At 34.9% G+C, this 20,048-nt stretch overlaps 1 protein-coding gene across 1 annotated transcript; it reads right to left on the bottom strand.

Annotated features, from left to right (window-relative positions):
• Window positions 1–18: 18 nt before the first annotated feature.
• On the bottom strand, window positions 19–16,233 carry LOC107557178 (occludin-like). Its single transcript, XM_016240503.1, has 7 exons — window positions 15,858–16,233; window positions 11,345–12,121; window positions 4,935–5,086; window positions 3,145–3,363; window positions 1,026–1,197; window positions 899–940; window positions 19–778 (listed from the first exon to the last, which is right to left on the bottom strand). The coding sequence occupies exons 2-7, from the start codon at window positions 12,095–12,097 to the stop codon at window positions 680–682; spliced, it is 1,437 nt and encodes a 478-aa protein (XP_016095989.1). The 5' UTR covers window positions 12,098–12,121; window positions 15,858–16,233; the 3' UTR covers window positions 19–679.
• Between the last annotated feature and the right edge of the window lie 3,815 nt (window positions 16,234–20,048).

Raw genomic sequence — 20,048 nt, 5'->3', positions numbered from 1 at the left:
CAGTACCGAGACTCAAACCCACAACCTTTGGGTTACAAGTCCGACTCTCTAACCATTAGGACACAACTGCCCAACTAGATACCTCAGTTGTTTCTGGGAACTATTCTAGCACACCTCGAAACAAAATCTTTTATGTTTCCTGACTTGAAAACAAGCAGTGCCCCACAGTTACACCTTTACAGACAGTAAAACACACAACTCAATTACAGTCATACACAAGGAAACTGATAGCATAGATGCCAATACAGGTGCAAATTACTCAGTTGGAGAGGATTGTCCAAAGTACATTTCCTCCAACAAACACATGCACCGCTGTAATCAGCTGACCTTGAAGTTAGCACTCACAACCGCACCCAACAAAAAAACAGAACAACAATATTTTTATGCTTTATGGCATTTTACAGGCTATATGAAGTCACTCTCTCTAAAAAAAAGCAGATGTTTCCAGTGAAAGAACAAGTTCCAGGTAATGGAAAGACTTTGGAAGGACCGGTTTCGGAATCTCTGGTCCTTGTTTCCAATCATCTTTAGGGCTCAGGTTAATCATACGCACTGGGTGAAGCCATGGTTACAGCAGTTTAGGTCAACTTTGGTCACACAGTCATTTAAAGGCTTTGTCAGTTAAATGCAGAAGTGTTTAACAAGGAGAGCAGGTGTGGTGGTTTAATGGAGCTCATTATTACTGACGGCGGTCGTAGATCTTAACCATTCGTTTCATATGGAAAAGCTTGTGGCGCAGTTTGCAACATTGGTGCTTCTTGTTTTGATAATCTGCCACCTAAACAGAGAGAATAAGGGAAGGAAAGCCTCATATTAACATCAAAAAAAGCAGAGCATCTATTACTATGAACATGAGTCAGATGTTCAGTCATACTTCAGTTTTATCACCATGACTCACCCGTTTTAGGTCTTTGAGACGATTATATTCCTCGGCTACAGCCTGTAATGTGAGATAAAAAAGAAAGTCATATGGATGTGAACAACAGGGAGGTGAAGTAGTCATCTGAAATGTTTCAGTCGCTCACCCGGTACTTGGACGTGCCCTCTTCAAGTGTGTCCAGCTCTCTGCTGAGTTTGTTTATCTGATCGTTGATGTCATCCATTTCAGCACACAGTTCCTTATAGGTCCTGAGGTCCGAGTCAAACTCTTTCTTATACTCGTGTCGCTGGGCATCAGATGTGATCTCTGGATAAAGACTGATTGGGAATGAAACAGAAAGCAGTCAACTTGTATTTTCAGCTTTAAGATAAATTAGATCAATAGTCATTTAGTGGTTATTTAATAAACTTTTATCCAAAGAAACGGATAGACAGAAACACTTTTTAGCAACAATCCCTCTGGAGTGAACCGAGTAAAGGTGCACACATGAAAATTCACCAGCTAAATCCAGTCGTTTGAATAGGAATATGCACAATCACTGAGGGCATAAATATTCCAAATCCAGATTTCAAGTTAGTTCAAGATGGTCATGCAAATTTGCCGTGTTGACAAACAAAAAGCTGCTTGGTTTGAAAATGGTCTGTGGTATTTAGAATTGTGCTAATTTGAAATACCACCATTCATAAAATTTCGTTAATGTGAAATACTACCATTCGCCAAAATGTTACTAATTTGAAACGCCATGGCACACCAAAATTTCCTTGATGTGAAATACTACCATTCACAAAAATTTCAATAAAGTGAAAAAAGTGAAAATACTACCATTCGTCAAAAACTTCACTGTTGCAACCATTTGCCAAAAGTTTGCAAATCTGAAAAGTTTAGCAAATTTCTCTAATGTGAACAACTACAATTCACCAAGAAATTTTCTAATGTGAAATACAACCATTTGCAGAAATTTCAATAATGTGAGATACTACTATTTTCCAAGACATTTGCTAAAGTAAAATGCAACCATTTGCAGAAATTTTGCTGACGTGAAATACTATCATTCACAGAAATTTTACTAATGTGAAATACTACTATTTACCAAAAAAATCACTTATGTGAAATACTTCCATTTGCCAAATTTTTGCTCATGTAAAATACCACTATTTGGAGTAATTCCCTAATGTGAAATATGTACCAGTATACACTGAAATTTTGCTAATGTGACCATGCCTTAACTCTTTATTAAGGTCAACTTGTTACTAAGTGGCCACTCAAACTTTCAACCCAGTATTTTTCATTTGTGTCAAAAAACAGCAAAATAGTGAGAATATTTAGCCATAAATCAGTGAATACAAGTATTTTAACATTACAAGTATAACTAACTTTACCAAAGGATAATGAATACTCTATATAGTTCATTGTTAGTTCATGTTAGTTAATGCAGTAATGTTAACAAATGAGGCCTGATTTTCTTCTCGTGGTCCAACAATGAGTGAAACCACATCTGTTTTTTAACTCATCACATCAAACAACACATATAAACATGCATAAAATAATGTGAGATACTACTATTTTCCAAGACATTTGCTAAAGTAAAATGCAACCATTTGCAGAAATTTTGCTGACGTGAAATACTATCATTCACAGAAATTTTACTAATGTGAAATACTACTATTTACCAAAAAAAATCACTTATGTGAAATACTTCCATTTGCCAAATTTTTGCTCATGTAAAATACCACTATTTGGAGTAATTCCCTAATGTGAAATATGTACCAGTATACACTGAAATTTTGCTAATGTGACCATGCCTTAACTCTTTATTAAGGTCAACTTGTTACTAAGTGGCCACTCAAACTTTCAACCCAGTATTTTTCATTTGTGTCAAAAAACAGCAAAATAGTGAGAATATTTAGCCATAAATCAGTGAATACAAGTATTTTAACATTACAAGTATAACTAACTTTACCAAAGGATAATGAATACTCTATATAGTTCATTGTTAGTTCATGTTAGTTAATGCAGTAATGTTAACAAATGAGGCCTGATTTTCTTCTCGTGGTCCAACAATGAGTGAAACCACATCTGTTTTTTAACTCATCACATCAAACAACACATATAAACATGCATACATATGCAAAGACCTTTGACACATTAACCCAAATTTTGTCTATTATGTTAGCATGTGGACATGCCTACCAGAGATGATTATCTCCCAAAAAAAATTAGGAGTGCGCTACTAACCCTGAGCCTGAACCACAACAAATCCTCACCGTGTCCATAGATCTTCGTCAAAATCATTGGCAGTCTCTCCTCCCGTTGTGCACTCAGTTTCGTACTGGGACTCGTCCAGCTCAGGGTTCCTCCTGCACTTCTTGCCCCTGGAGGCGGACGGTTTGTGGATGGTGTCTGTCTGGTCGGAGGGGCTGGAGCTCACTTCTCCAGACGGGGATGTGGAGTGAGATGGGCGGCTAAAAGAGCGCTCAGGGTAACTGTGGGTGGAAAAATTGTTACTACTTTATCCAAAAAGAGAAATGGTTTATATGGAAGCTTATTTCTGCCACTGAATAAAAATATAAAAAATGAATTACGTTTTTATCTCACAATTCAGACTTTTTTCTCACAATTGCAAAATCTTTTTTCTTCTTCTCAGAATTCCGAGTTTACATCTCGGAATCCTATTTGTTTTTTCTCTCTGTCTTTTTGGAATCTAAGAATTCTAAGAAAAAAAATCTGAATTGTGAGATGTACACTCACAATTCTAAGAAGAAAAAAACTCGCAATTGACTTTTTCTTGCAATTCTGATTTTATATCTCCCAATTCTGAAAAAAAAGTCTGAATTGTGAGATATAAACTGAGATTTAAAATTTTTTTATTCCGTGGAGGAAATAAACTTCCGTAAGTTCAAGACTGTGCAGTTATTGTAGGAGATACTGAATGAGAAAATGCATATAAGAAGTAATATTTGTGAGGACGCTTCATAAGTACAATGCTTTTCTAGCTGAGATAATGATATTTAGGCTACTAAACACTGTTCTTAGCATTGACAGAAATAAGAGAAAATGTCGTTTGCTCACACATTTCAAATGTCCTCACAAGTTGGTGTCTCACATTTCACTGTGTTAATAAGCCATATGTTTCTTCATTGTAATGTTTTTGTGTTTTCCAATAAACATGTTAGGTCAAATTACAGAATACTCTTTTTTAAATTTCTTAAATGAAAAAAAAAATTGAGTAGCCAATCATCTTTTACATAGTTTTTACTCTTAAAAGGGATTTTTGCCAACAATGTATATAGAAAAATGGAACAGGACAAGGGACATACATAATTTAAAAACAAATTATCATGAAAGAACATCTGATTAAAAAAAATGCAGAAAGTTTGATCTCATGCCAAGACACATAATATTTGGTGTAATCTGACCTGACTTCATGAAACTAATGACTAGACCATTAGCAAGATTAATGATCCAGACAACTATTGAAAGCACAGTAGCACTGATGATTTAACATTAGCTAAGCAAGGTCGCAAAAAAAAAAAAAAAAAAATGCCACTGACTGGTTTGAACCAGGAGTAACTATACACTGCCGTCAAAAAATTGGGGTCTTTAAGAAAATGTTTTTTTTTAGCAAGGATGTATTAAACTGTCAAAAGTGACAATAAAGAGCTTTATATTATTCAGAAACTTTCTATTTCAAATAAATGCAGAAAAAAACATTGACAATGATAATAATAAATGTTTCTTGAGCACCAAATCAGCATATTAGAATGATTTTTAAAAGATCATGTGACAATGAAGACTGTAGTAATAAATTGTAAAAATATTTCAAAATAGGTTTTTACTCTATTTTTGATCAAATAAATGCATTGTTGGTCAGCATAAAAGACCCCAAACTTTTGATCAGTAGTGTACAGTATGTAAAACTGGAATGACTTATTAAGGCCTTAAGCAATAAAGTAAGCTCCAGCATTTCCTTAGCAGGGACATGCAATATTTGAGCTCCTGTTGACATGGAGCTCAGCTTGAAAGTTTCCAGCTATCCCAGGGTCGGATCACTCACCCGATAACATTGTGGGACTCAGAGCTAAAGAAACTGCCAGTCTTTAGGGGGATGGAGCCGACACTGGGGGCCGAAGCCAGAACAGGAGCCATCTTCTCTGAAAACACCATGGATGCCTCCTGCACGCTCTGTCCATCCTGTACATGGTTGACCTGAAAAAGGAACAAACTGTTTAGTACAAAGTCTGCAAACATTGATTCATATCTGAACAGAGAGCATGACGTGCAAAACATCAGGAAGCAACATTTCAGATAATGAAAGGCGAAAAGTCATCACAAACAATAAAGCAAGCAAGTGAGAAGAACTAAAAGCAGATAACAGATATTTGAACATGAATTTGAAATGGTTAAGTCTCTTTTGTTTGATGAACAGTAGCATCTGTAAGGGTCTTACATTATTGTATCATTTAAATAATTCCCTCAGGTCTGCTTATAGGCTTGGCAAGGCTTGGCAAGTTTTGTTGCCAAGCCTTGAGGAAACTTTTGTATTGCATTGATTGATATACAATGCAGTTATACACAGTAATAATAAATGTAATGTGAAATAAATGTGTAATCATAATGGCTTCACACTCTTTATCACTCAACAATCTGTTTTTCTGTGCTGTATTTAAGCATACAATACCATTCAAAAGGTTGGGTCGGTAAGATTTTTAAAATATTTTTGAAAAAAAGCTCACCACGGCTTCATTTATTTGATGAAAAATGCTGTAGAAACAGCAATATTGTGAAATATTATTATAATTATTATTATATATTAATATTATTATTCTGTTTTAATAGATTTCAAATTGTAATTTATTCCTGTGATGACAAAGCTTTATTTTCAGTCTGCAGTGTCACATGACCCTTCAGAAATCATTCTAATATGCTGATTTGGTGCTCAAACATTTCTTATTATTATCAGTGTTGAAAAGCATTTAATACTTGTGCGCAAAGCAATGCGTTTTTTAGGATTCTTTGACAAACAGAAAGTTTAAAATAACATTAATTTGAAACAGATTTTTTGTCACATACATTTTCTTTAAAAACTTTTGATCAGCAGTGCAAATCTGAAAAATAAAATGTTAAAAATCTGTTTGGAAAAGTGACTTAATATAACATAAAAAATAACAGATACGTTTTACTTGTAAAAGCTTATGACTGACTGTAAGTAACTGTTATGTATATTACTATAATGCACAAACAATACACTATTAACAACATCATAAATCTGTCTTGATCGCAGACTTTCGAAATTGCATTGTGTACAGAACATTACAGCAACACAGAAACCATTTTAGATCCATTGTTTAGACTTTATCTTCCTTCTGCTACTGTACAGGAAAGACCGCAGGGAATAAGAAGCTAAAGTGGTCTTGCTCTTCCTGTTGAAGTTTGATTTCAGAGGATGTTCTCAGCATGTAAGTCAGTGTTTTGTGACAAACACACAATGCCAATAGTTTAGATTTCTGGCACAATATATGACTTCTAATACTTTTTTCTAAAGAAAAAAGGTGAAAGAAGTAGTGGCTGTATGGATATAAGTAAAAACCATAAGGAAAACAATTCCGAGCAGTACAATGCTAAAACAATGAAGTCAGGTGTGCGTGTCAGCGGAATTATTTGTTTTGTTCTGAAGGGGTTTTGCGTGAAGGTATATGTGTGTGTGTGTGTGTTAGAAGGGAGGACGCAGCAGGAAAGAGGGTGGAGGAGCGTTTCCCTGCAGCTGGGGAGAAGGGGAAAAGCCACTGTGTAGAAGAGCCCAAATCATCCAGGAATTCCAACAATGCTTTCCCTGCATGAGCTACTGCCACCACTGATCCATGATCACGCTACATAAGCAGGGAAAGAATGCTTGAGAACACAGAAAAGAGGGACGTTTCATGCTCGTGACCTCCTTTTGCACCAGAAAAATGAGAAGGAGAGATAGAAAGGCAAGGAATGAAATGTTCTTAAAGGGAATGTTTGGAACGCTGTCAGAGCTCATAGATTTACTGAAAGCACCAGGGCAGAGAGAGGCAGACCAGTCTCATGATGGTAGTAATTATGTTTCCAGTGGACTTAATCCAAAATCAAACCCCACCCGAACAGAGCCTTCACCACCAGCTATGGGTTCATTAACAACCTGTAGACCCGGACGAAAGATTTACTAGAGTTTGCTCATTTTTAGCTCAGGATTCTCAGTTTAAAGCTTATTTAATTATCAACCTCGTCTCAGACATGTCTTCTAAAATTCTTAGAATTAAAAATAGAAACAATTGTAACACATTAAGTGTACAGAGCTATAGAGTTATGAATGATTTTGGAAAAATGTGATGTTTGAGTTGACTTTTGATTGCAAACTTTGGTATCTTAGTAAATCTGAGCAGTGTTTGATCTCTTCTGAAATGCTGGAGGTCCCCATTTGTTCTCATTTAATCTTAGTATATCTGTCTAGGAAAAACAATTAAAGGGGTTATATGATGCGATTTAAATTTTTCCTTTCTCTTTGGAGTGTTACAAGCTCTTGGTGCATAAAGAAGATCTGTAAAGTTGCAAAGACTAAAGTCTCAAATCCAAAGAGATATTCTTTATAAAAGTTAAGAGTCAACCACACCTACCTAAAACGGCTCGTTCTAACACGCCCCCACATGTCTACGTCACGATGTGGGAAGATTTGCATAACGCCGCCCAAATGTTCACGCAAAGAAAGAAAGTGTAACTTTTATTCTCGTTGTAGTATTGTTGCTGCCACCATGTTGTGAAGATGTTGTGAAAGTGAATCTACTTTGTTTGGCCTTCCAAAAGAGGACGATATCCGCTTCGTCATGCCTAGAGCTGATCCGTGCTGGTCGCTGAGGAAATACATCAACTTCGCGCTGTGGATCGCCGGATCGGCTTTCACCGTGGACGAAGTGGAGTCCAGCCCGGGGTCGTCACATGTGGTTGCCGCAAGCCCGCAGGCCTCCGCTCACTCTAGGCCGCCATGTGTGATGCAGTGTTTCGTTGTGAAAGCAAAACTACTTTGTTTGGCTTTCCAAAAGAGGACATGACTAGAAATCAGTGGTTAAGTTGTATTTACAACACTGTTCAAGGACCCTTCAACCCAAATATTCAAAGATATCTCATCTGTTATTTTTCTTTGTTATGAGAAGACGCACAGGCATCTGACTTTATTTCAATTGATGATATTTAAATTAAAGTTCCCTAGATCTTTTTATTACAAAATGTTTGTTTCTTATATAACCTTTATTGCTTGAATTGCTTCTCTTTTTTAAATAAGAAAGACTCACAATAATGCAATAGCACTGAGTGAAGCACACACTCACACACACACACACACACACACACACACATAACATGACTCCTGTTCTCTTCCATAGCACTTATGTACTGTATCACTTAAACACACTGTTCTGTAACAAAAATAAAACCATAAATGCAATGGGAACAGACAGTGATTACTATACTAGCTAAGATGATAAATTGGCTGATATTTGGCTATTTTTAAAACAATCAGCATTAGATTATAACAATATCCACATGGCTGATGAACAGTATTTTTCAGTCCCAGAATGTACTGACAGTTTTGTCACATTTTCAGTACATAATGTGTAAATAAATATTCATCTAAATTCAGATGTTTTGCGTCTAATCCCATATGGCAAAAATATATATTCATATATATATTTTTTCAAAATATTTCAAAATATGTCCCAAAAAGTATTGCTAAAATAGATAAAATACAAAAATATATTTTTGATAAATGTTTAGTAACTTATATTTTCTCTTCATTATTTTTAACCATTTTAACATATTTTTATATTTTTTCTAGTTTTCTACCTATATATTTATATTGTACAAACTATATTTAAAACATTTTGCATTTACCCAAAAGTACATTTTGTAATTTATTTGAAGGCTTAATAATATAATAATATATTTAGCATTTGAAGGTTTAAACTAAATATATTTTCAATCTGAGAAATATATTTCCTCAAATTATATTCATATTGTACATACAATACATATTTGGCATTTAGCCTGTCATTTTTTTCCCCTGTCCTTTTAAGTCAATTATTGAAATAAATAACTCTTTAAATATACATATAATAATCAGTAATATACACTTACATCTGTCTCAGCCATTGAAAAATACTTCTAAGAAATGTGTTTATACCTAAACACTCAATTTATTCTTCGAACTGTAAAAAAAATGATAATTCAAGTATGCTTTCTAACTGTCTTGGTATTACAAAAGTTTAGTCGTTCATAGTCATCCACCCAAGGAGTTAAAAGCCACTTGACTTTCTCAGTTTGGTTAATGATCAATCACATCGAAACTAGGCCGGCTGTTAACAAACAGACCGTATCAGCAACACATTTAACCTTGTGACTGAATTATCACCAGTGTCGCACAGGCCACTGAAACTATTAAAGGATATATGACTTCAAAACACACTTTCAAACCGCTCCCAGTCTACCAAAACAAAAGGTCTAGATTGACTATCACAAACTATTTAGAAGAATTAAACTGCTTGTCCCATGGACGGTTGCTGGGATGCTACTAGAGCCTATATACAGTATATAACTTGGACAATTAAATGCATGGGCATTTCCCCTGCAAAGTACTTGGTGTTGCAGCTGTTTGCTCCAAAGACTAGCAATAAGCCTGATACTTAGGCAAAACACTTCATGCCATTTTGATCTGGGTCTGCCACTCAATTAGTGACCATGTGTTTCTTCCTCCATGCACTAAGAGGTGATAAAGAAACTCACCCAATCACTTAAACACACTGTTCTGTAACAAAAATAAAACCATAAATGCAATGGGAACAGACAGTGATTACTATACTAGCTAAGATGATAAATTGGCTGATATTTGGCTATTTTTAAAACAATCAGCATTAGATTATAACAATACCCACATGGCTGATAAACAGTATTTTTCAGTCCCAGAATGTACTGACAGTTTTGTCACATTTTCAGTACATAATGTGTAAATAAATATTCATCTAAATTCAGATGTTTTGCGTCTAATCCCATATGGCAAAAATATATATTCATATATATATTTTTTCAAAATATTTCAAAATATGTCCCAAAAAGTATTGCTAAAATAGATAAAATACAAAAATATATTTTTGATAAATGTTTAGTAACTTATATTTTCTCTTCATTATTTTTAACCATTTTAACATATTTTTATATTTTTTCTAGTTTTCTACCTATATATTTATATTGTACAAACTATATTTAAAACATTTTGCATTTACCCAAAAGTACATTTTGTAATTTATTTGAAGGCTTAATAATATAATAATATATTTGGCATTTGAAGGTTTAAACTAAATATATTTTCAATCTGAGAAATATATTTCCTAAAATTATATTCATATTGTACATACAATACATATTTGGCATTTAGCCTGTCATTTTTTTTCCCTGTCCTTTTAAGTCAATTATTGAAATAAATAACTCTTTAAATATTCATATAATAATCAGTAATATACACTTACATCTGTCTCAGCCATTGAAAAATACTTCTAAGAAATGTGTTTATACCTAAACACTCAATTTATTCTTCGAACTGTAAAAAAAATTCAAGTATGCTTTCTAACTGTCTTGGTATTACAAAAGTTTAGTCGTTCATAGTCATCCACCCAAGGAGTTAAAAGCAGCAGGTGGGAGGTGAATGTACAGTGCTCTCTTCCACCCTCAATACCACGACGGAGGTGAGACCTTGAGCCAGGCACCGAACCCTCAACTGCTCCCTGCCCACTGCTCTGGGTGTGTGTGTGTTCACCACTCTACTCAAATTCAGAGTATGGGATACCATACATGGCTACACGTCACTTTAAATTATTTATCATACTAAACTGATTTAGTATACTACAATAATCATCTTAATAATCATCTCACTCTCATGATCAGTTCTATCTTGAAATGAAAGTTCTGGGCTATTAATAACATAATATGTATTATGTTTACTACAGACATATTATATATATATATATATATATATATATATAGATTTAAGGAAATAATGCTGTCATCAGTTACTCACCCTGTTGGTCCAAACCCATTAAAGTTTTGTTTCACATGTCAATCAAGTTGTGTTCGAGCATCCATTTGCCATATTTGATGAGCCCTATTTAGATCCGCTGATCGATGTTTATATGTGACTAAAAGCCTAAATTATATGTTCATCGAATGAAGTGATCACATCTCTTCACAGGACTTGGATTAAACCACTCAAATCAAATAGATTTCTTTTACAATGTTTTTGAAAATCTTAATGAAAAAAAAGCACTTCCTGTACGGATTGACACACTGGGGGAGTTGAAATTATGGTCAGTGGCGATACTTTGATTGTAGACTTTAAAGAAAACATAAATTAAATGTAGTGTCTAAAGACATTTTGAAACATCCTGTAACTTTAAATGGTACCTCTTGCGGGTCCACGTAGCAGTAGTGGTACAAGTACTGGTTATAAATGGGAAAGCCGGCCCCCATTCCTGTCACACTGCTGCCATAGAGGTTCTGACACATCATAAGCATGGGGTTGTAGTATGAGCTGGTGGAGCTTTGGGCCATAGGGTTCACTCCTACAATGTACACAATGTTTATAATGCCCTGAATCACTGCCATTATAGAACAGACAACAAGCACCACCAGGTAGAACTTCCTGCTGCGGAACGTGTTTGTTTTGGAGAAGCTGGCTGCAAAGAACCCCAAAGCGATGATGAAGTTTATGGCAGCGACGGCAATCATGCTGGTCTTTGCCGAGTAAGGGGTCGGGTAAGAATTGTAGTAGCCTCCATATCCACTTCCGTATCCATACCCACTGCCGTATCCATATCCACTTCCGTATCCATATCCACTTCCATATCCAGGATAGCCAGAATGTCCAGATCCATAACCTAATCCATACTGCATGTCCCAAACCAGAGTCGAGGCCACACAGGCAAAGATTCCCAGGCAGAGGATTATAACGGTTCCTACCATAATCTTCACAATTCCCGGAGGGGAGAACCATTTGTAGAAATGCTGTGGTACCTCCTCACCCACATAGTAAGATCCTGGAGCTGGAGGGTAGGGATCAAATTCACTCCTTGGGTCTTGGAAGCTTCCTGGTGGTCCAAAGCCATTGGAAGGTGGGGTGTACATCGGGGGACTATCGTAGGGTTGTTTCTCAAACATCTCTCAAAGATGTCCAGTGACCTGCTAAAAAAAAGCAGCAAATTAATTTATAAACATGAATATCATCACTTGGGTGTTACAGGCAGATAGAAAATGTCATAAGTTCCTCATTTACTGTTTAAGACAAGCTAAATTTCTGAAATAATATTTTAAGACATATCAAAAGACAAACAAAAAAAGCATTCCAGTCTAAGATACACAATAGCTTTATGTAAGGAACAGATGTAAATTTAAGTAATTGTTAATTGAAAAAAAAACTGCCTTAATTATTAAATGAAAAATTTATTAAATGCTTTTATTTTAAAAACATATTAATGAACTAATATTAAATTACATTTAAAAAATGATGTGAGTTTTATATAAATCATATGAATTTACACATATACCGTTCAAACGTTTGGGGTCAGTAAGATTTTTTATGTTTTTGAAATAAGTTTCTTATGCTCCCCAAGGCTGCATTTATTTGATCAAAACTAGAGAAAACACTGCATATTTTTTAAAACCATGATAAATATTTTTTTCTTTCAGTATTCTTTGATGAATAGAAAGTATTTTGTAACATTATAAATGTCTTTGCTGTCACTTTTGTGTATAAACAGGAGCTGCAATGGAATATTATACATAAATAACCATAAGCATAAATAAATACAAAATAGAAATTTATTTTTTGAAGGTTGACAGACAATCCTTGTGTATCCTGGAAAATAGGGCTGCCCTCGACTAAGGATTTTTCTGGTCGACTAGTAGTCGTTCATTTTAAACATTAGTCGACTAATCGCACGTTTATTAATAAACCATTTAAATCACGAGCCTTCAATTGCCTACATAGCCTAATAAGCGCTCAAGCACACACATAAAACTTGTCACAGCACACCGGCAGAAGTAATGATGATGAATGTGTCAGGGAAAAACAGTAAAATTAAACTGCATTAACATTTTAATAATCTATTGATAAACTAGTGTTTTCGGCTTAAGAGATGAATTTGGCGACACTGACTCGTCATCTCCACAGTAGTGGATGCGCCTTCATGCAAGTTTCATACGGATTACATAATCTGTGAATATTTGGTTTTTAAGATTTGAAATGTTTCATTTGAAAGTAGACATTTCAGTCTTTATTAGATATATTTTTCATGTCTCTAAGGCAAGTATACATGGAGTTTCGCGCTGAAGTTCACAGAGACCGAGGCGGCAGAAAGCGCATCCTTGTTTGCTTTCATTATTTTACAAAAGCGCAAAGTTTTGTTGTTATAGTGAGTGCACACAAAGAAACGTAGAGGCTTTACAAATTCAAAAGATGTATTACTCTTATCTGTTACTCTTATAGTATGACCAAAATGACGGAGTATTTTAAGAGCAAGTGACTGCACCGGCGCCTCCATCTGTCATGCTGTGAGCGCGCTACTGTTCAGCTTTCACACTCCTCACAGACACTTAAATAGCGCACATTTTTCTAGGTTAACATTAGATTGAGCGGCCATGTAAAGTTGCTACTACTTACATATTTCAGATATAAGCCATATTTGAGGTCGATGAATGATAGGCGAGCGTTTGGATGTAAAGTTACTGTATTACTACAAAATCCAGCCATTAACGATCTGTCTGTCACGGATTGCGTGACCTCACCACTTCCTGTGGATTTTTTTTTTCTGCGACTAAGCGACTAATAAAATTTTGGTCGACCAAGCCTCTTCTCGTCGCCTAAAGTTTAGTTGACTATTAGGGGGCAGCCTGGAAAACATAACAACCAGTATACAGGCTGGGAACAAGACAAGTGTGAGTAAATAATGATGGGATTTTCATTCATGGGTGAACTATCCCTTTAAATGTCTTAAGTCAGCACATCAGCAAAGACATCAATTAATACACAGGCCAAAATGACATTACCCGAAAACACAAGCCTGAAATAACTGTGCTGTTCATCAGTGTGAGGTAACAACAGAGAGTATAGTGGAGACATCGGCACCAGGGATCAGAGTCTGTCCACACAAAGCCGCTGTTTACAGGCCCGACCGTGGGAGTTAAACTCAATCTCAACCATTGTCCAGCCCTGACTTTGAAATGCATAGATTTAAATTCTGGCCAAATACAGCGTTTGTTTAATTTCAGATCATATGCTCCAGGGGTGAGGTCCCAAACAGGGCAAAACCAGACAGAATAGGCATCAAAAAGTACTCAACAAAAATATGTTATAAAATATGTCTAACACTATAGGAGGAAATATGTTGGTTACATTTCAACGTTAGCTGTACTTTTATGTTACCGTGAATACACATTTGTAATCAAATACAGCACAATCCACTGATTTATTTTTTTTGTTTGTTTGTTTTTGCATAAAAAACAGGTGTGTCTTTCTGACACAATGCTCAAAATTTGTAAAGTTTTTAAAAAAGTTTTAAAGTTAGATGTAATATGAAAGTCCTTGTATTGAAGTTCTGAAGTTGACTTTCAAGTTGATTTTTACGGTCTTCAATAAAATATAATAATTAAAAATTTTTAAATATAATATGAAATATATTTAAAATGTAAAAATATTCTAAATAATTCTGAATTTATGTCTTTATCCTTAAAATTGTAATGTCATGATTTTACTGTTTTCAATAAAATATCATATTTAAAATAATTTAAAATATATATATTTTTAAAAAATTTAAATAAGAATTATTCAAATTTATAATGTCTTATGTTTTCAGTTGTAATGTCATATTTGTAAACGTCTTCAATAAAATATAATATTTAAAATAATTTAAAATGCAATAAAGAAAATCTCAATATCTACAGCAGCATGCAAAACCACAACAACAGAAGAATGCATACTACACTTTCAGTCCCTGGCCAAGGCCTAGATAAAGCCATTTATCTGGTTACTATGTGTTCACCTACTCCCCGGCCTCTCCCAACTTCTCTCCTTTGTTATAGCAAAAAGTCAAGCCTGCACTCTGCATGGTCACCATGGTAATAAAAGCCTGAGGTAAAAAAAAAAAAAAAAGGGTTGGATAGAAAAACACAAGAGCTTCACTGTCTAGGCCGCTCCAGAGTGAGGGTGCCTACGTAGGCAGATACAATTGTAGTGATCAGGTATCCTCAAGAGAATATTTTCCTATTTACCAACACACCACAGTTTTGTTTTGATTTAATTTATGATTAATTAATGTAGAAGTACAATGGTAAAATGTTGGCATCACATCATAACACAATGGTACTTTAATATGTACCATGGAATGTACATGGTAGTGCAAGGTATTTCAAAGAACGCTAGCATACATGACCGAAAACGTGGCATTACTGTAGCATTAAACTCTGTATACTGTATAAGTAAAACATTACCATGGTAAGAAACATGATTTTTCCATAGTATTTGTCCAAAAAGCTTGGTACTGTCGTAATATTATGCACAAAAGTAATATGGTATTTTTGAAGCAGATGATGAAGTATAAACTCCAGAGACACCAAAAGTGGGTTAGCTTGGAGCAAAGATCACAAAAGCTGTTATTGTTTACTTTGCATGTCTTAGTAAAAACTGCTGCATGTGTCTATAACACACTACAATTAGTTTTAGTCACTCTTGTTTTTGTTTTGTTTTTAAAGTGAGACAACAACAATGATTTTTTTAATAAGAGGCTCAAAAGTATTAGTAGCTACAATATATATATATATGCTAAATATTTATAAATATTCATATTTTAAAATATATATATAATATTTTTATGAATATCTAAAATACATACAAATCTAAAATAAAGACAAAAACATTCTTTACCTTTTTGAATCTGTCTTCACCTGAAGAAATAAAGATTTTTTTTATTAATATCAATATTATTTTCTCAGATTTTTCTTTTTCGTCTTCAAATTAAATTTTCAGTTCGATTTTTTTTTTAAATGAAGTAGGTGAGAGTAAAGGTGTTGGCTGAGACAGTTGTCCAGATCCTCTCTCTCTCTCTCTGTTTCTCTAAAGCTCGCTAGTCCACCTGCGCCTGCATGCACTGAAGCACATCTGATTCTGCACGAGTCTCTCTGTATCAGACGGTTCTCCAGTGCTGCTGACTCCCCTCAAAAAGCTGTGGGTGGAAATGCATGAACGGCTGTAAAAGTAAACTTCCTTCAGAACAAGAAGTTTACTCGATCTAATCTAGAGACGTGACTCGTCCGCACTCTGCAGTTCGTCAGTCAAACCAGGTTTAATCCCATTGGACAAAAGCCGCAGAGGGCGGGTCATTCCTTTAGAGCAGGGATGGGCGACTGGCCGCTGGATCATATTAGACTCGGATGATCAATTTTAAAACATTTGAAAAGCAAGTCACGTAAAGATTGCTTTCAGTTTATGATGTTAAAGGGGTCATATGATGCTGCTAAAAAGAACATTATATTGTGTATTTGGTGTAATGAAATGTGTTTATGCGGTTTAAGGTTCAAAAAACACATTATTTTCCACATACTGTACATTATTGTTTCTCCTCTATGCCCCGCCTTTCTGAAACGCGTCGATCTTTACAAAGCTCATCGGTCTGAAAAGCGAGGTGTGCTCTGATTGGTCAGCTATCCACTGTGTTGTGATTGGCCGAATACCTCAAGCGTGTGACGGAAATGTTACGCCCCTTGCCATATTGTGATGCTTGCGGCAACCACATGTGACGACCCCGGGCTGGACTCTGCTTCGTCCACGGTGAAAGCCGATCACACAGCGCCTTCAGGACATGGTGGCAACAACAACAATACTACAGCGAGAATAAAAGTTACGCCTTCTTTCTTTGCGTGAACATTTGGGCGGTGTTGTGCTAATCTTCCCACATAGTGATGTAGACATGTGGGGGCGTGTTAGAACGAGCCGTTTTAGGTAGGCGTGGCTGACTCTTAACTTTTATAAAGAATATCTCTTTGGATTTGAGACTTTAGTCTTTGCAACTTTACAGATCTTCTTTATGCACCAAGAGCTTGTAACACTCCAAAGAGAAAGGAAAAATGTAAATCGCATCATATGACCCCTTTAATACTATCTCCAACCAGGAGAGGTCGCTAGTTTCCAGCCGCTCCCCTATTCATTTCAGCGTAGGACGTGCACTCTAATGTAAACATTCACTAACATTAGAAAATAATAAATGAAAAACTGACCATGAAAACAGTATTTTCAAGTCAAGATGGTAAACAGATGATCTTTTTACCAAGTTCAAGGGGATACCCATATGTTTGGAAATCTGTATTTTATTTAAATCGCCATCACACCGCTGCTCACAAACAACGGGGACGCCAGAGCTGCACTTGCCTCAAATTTCAAAGGCAAAATTCATAGTCAACAAAAGCTTTTTGCCAAATGCATGACAGAAATGTTTGCACTGGACTATGTTCTTATTAGCGTTTTCGCGGGTCCTTAAAACGTCTTCAGTTCAATTGTTTACATTTAAGGTCATGCAAACTCTTAAATGGTACAAAAAGTCTAAATTATAAGAGTTCTTTGGGGACGGAAATACAAGAATTGCTATATGGATTAATATGACGATTAAACTTCAAAAGGCTGTGATTTCACTGAATAAAGTTGAGCGCTGCAGTCAGCTTTGTGTACTGCGGTTACTGGGGACACCACTATATTTCTGCAGTTCCGAAAGTGACACCTGCTGGCAGAGAACGAATTTGCTTTTTCAAAAAGCCCGTCTGCTATTTTTGCAACGTATTTTTAAATGTGAACCAGTGGATCGACAAAAAGCGAATGCATTATAAAAATCTAAACAATTAAGACACTAAGATACATTTATATGTTATTTAATATAATAATTCATTGATAATAATTGTTTAAATTAATATAACAATTGATACTTTTGACTAATCCCTTTTCTTAAAAATTGTTTAAAGGCTGAAGTGTGAAGTGCAAGTGTGAAGGTCTTAAATTTGATTTGAAAAATCCTGCAGATACCAGGTTATTTTAAGGTACCATTTGGAATAACTTTTTATTTTTTAATTAAGCCCTTTAAAAAAATTTAAATAAAAAAACAGCCATTTAATTTATTAAGAAATATTCCAGATTATTTATTTATTTATTTCAATAGTTTTTTGTTGTTTGTGATTCCTTGATGACATCACCCTACAAGAAGTGACATAATCTGTGGTGGGAAAAACTAACTGAATAAATAAATAAATCTCAGCAAGTGGATCAGTTATGGGTGTATTTAATTATTTCTGAACACTAGAACATTATATATATATATATATGTTGATAAAATTATATATATATATATATATATATATATATATATATATATATATATATATATAATATTTTTTTTTATCACATTCTCTCTATCAAATTCAATCTCTCACTCAGGATTAACTAATTTAGCTCTTTATTTCCACACTGTTCGACGCCATTTGCTAATTTAATTGTCAATAATCAGGTTATAACAAATAAAGTTCTTGGTGTTTGAGAGTGGTTTTAGTGTTGAGAGATAAGCAGGTTGCTAAATGCTAAACAGCCTTAGTTCGTACATTTTTAAAGCGCAATATGTTCATAGCGCTGTTAAATAGAGCATTTTTTAAGACTAGTCTAAATAGTTTATATATCCGGCCACAGTTGTAACTGCACTAACTTTTATATCTGTGAAAGAATAAAAATTAGCCAAGAATATAATAAAAAATCATACATCCGATTCTTTGTTCTCATATAACTCTTAACATTCTTTTTTGTAGATCTGTTTGTGTTACCCTTTATGGACAAAAAGCACTTAGCCTACAACCACTCAAAATGTGCCAGGTTTATTTGTTTTGGTTCTTAAATATTAATAAATACTCAGGGCAAAAACAGTGGACCTGGGAGGAATCTTGAGTGGAGACATGGATGGGGAAATGCAGAAAGTGCTTATTTTATTTTATTTTATATATATTAATGAAAATGGAATTTCCACACCAGAGCACTTTTGTGGTAAAACAACTTTGTGGCAGAAAAATGTTGGTGTAAATTCTGACTTTTTTTTTTTTTTACAGAATGTGTGAACAGATGGAGTAAGTTGAGGTTGAACCAATGACCTAAACTAACTAAACTGTAATGTGTCTAAAAGTGCTTCATCAGTTTGCTCCAAATCATCCAAACTCATGACATGATTGAAACTCATGTGGAAAGGGAAGAAACCCATTTTTGGATACAATAGCCACACTCACCACATGCAACCCTTCTCTAAATATAAAAATGATTGCCTCTACATGAAAATGCTGTCACATGGTTTATTTTAGCGGCCTAGAGACAAAGCGTCAACTTACCTTGTAGTTCATTTTACCCTGTAGTCCTTCCTATGTTTTTGGGAGGGGAAAAATAGGTCATTTAAATGAAAGGAAAAAGAGGCAGGGAGAAAAATATTGAAACTTTCAGTGTTTGAGCAATTTTTGGATACAATAAATAAATTACATCAACAGGCAGTCATTTCGGAAGTTCATCTTCTTCTTCTTTTAAGATTTATCTGTAATTTCTTAATGTAGGCCTACTCATAGCATTATGCCACTAGGCAGAGCCTGTGTGATTGTACAATCATTTGAGAAAGTGATCTTCATTCTGAATAGCTATTAATGTGCATTTAACTGTATTTTGATCACGTTTATGCATACCGTGCTTGTCACTGAAGCGCTTTGTAGCGCTGAAGTCAATTACTAAAACAAGGCATAATGCAAGAAAGAATTTCAATGAGGGTGAGATGAGACATGTTTGTCCAGATCACAGCACCCACTGCTTTGAACTGACTGAATACATCAACTTTCACAACTGCATATGTAAGAGATAGCCTAATGTAGGCTATAGTTAGCGGGTCATTACTGCAATGTTATTTCATAATGAAGGTCTACATTATCTGTCAGGCCATCCAAAATGTAGATGAGTTAATTTCTTCATTGGAACAGATTTGAAGAAATTTATCATTAGGCCTACATCACCTACTCACCAATGGATCCTCTGCAGTGAATGGGTGCCGTCAGAATA

This window comes from Sinocyclocheilus grahami, unplaced genomic scaffold, assembly GCF_001515645.1.
Source record: "Sinocyclocheilus grahami isolate Dianchi unplaced genomic scaffold, SAMN03320097.WGS_v1.1 scaffold592.1, whole genome shotgun sequence".
NCBI classification, from domain to species: domain Eukaryota; kingdom Metazoa; phylum Chordata; class Actinopteri; order Cypriniformes; family Cyprinidae; genus Sinocyclocheilus; species Sinocyclocheilus grahami.
This window is presented reverse-complemented; position numbering and strand designations above follow the sequence as displayed.

What these genes read in the sequence shown, in the direction of transcription:
- LOC107557178 (XM_016240503.1), bottom strand. Translation starts at nt 12,097, where the DNA reads ATGTTTGAGAAACAACCCTACGATAGTCCCCCGATGTACACCCCACCT. An exon ending in GCTACGTGGACCCGCAAGAG is followed by an intron (nt 5,087 to 11,344) that starts GTACCATTTAAA and finishes TTCCTTTTTCAG; the next exon opens with GTCAACCATGTACAGGATGG. An exon ending in GAGTCCCACAATGTTATCGG is followed by an intron (nt 3,364 to 4,934) that starts GTGAGTGATCCG and finishes TTCCACCCACAG; the next exon opens with TTACCCTGAGCGCTCTTTTA.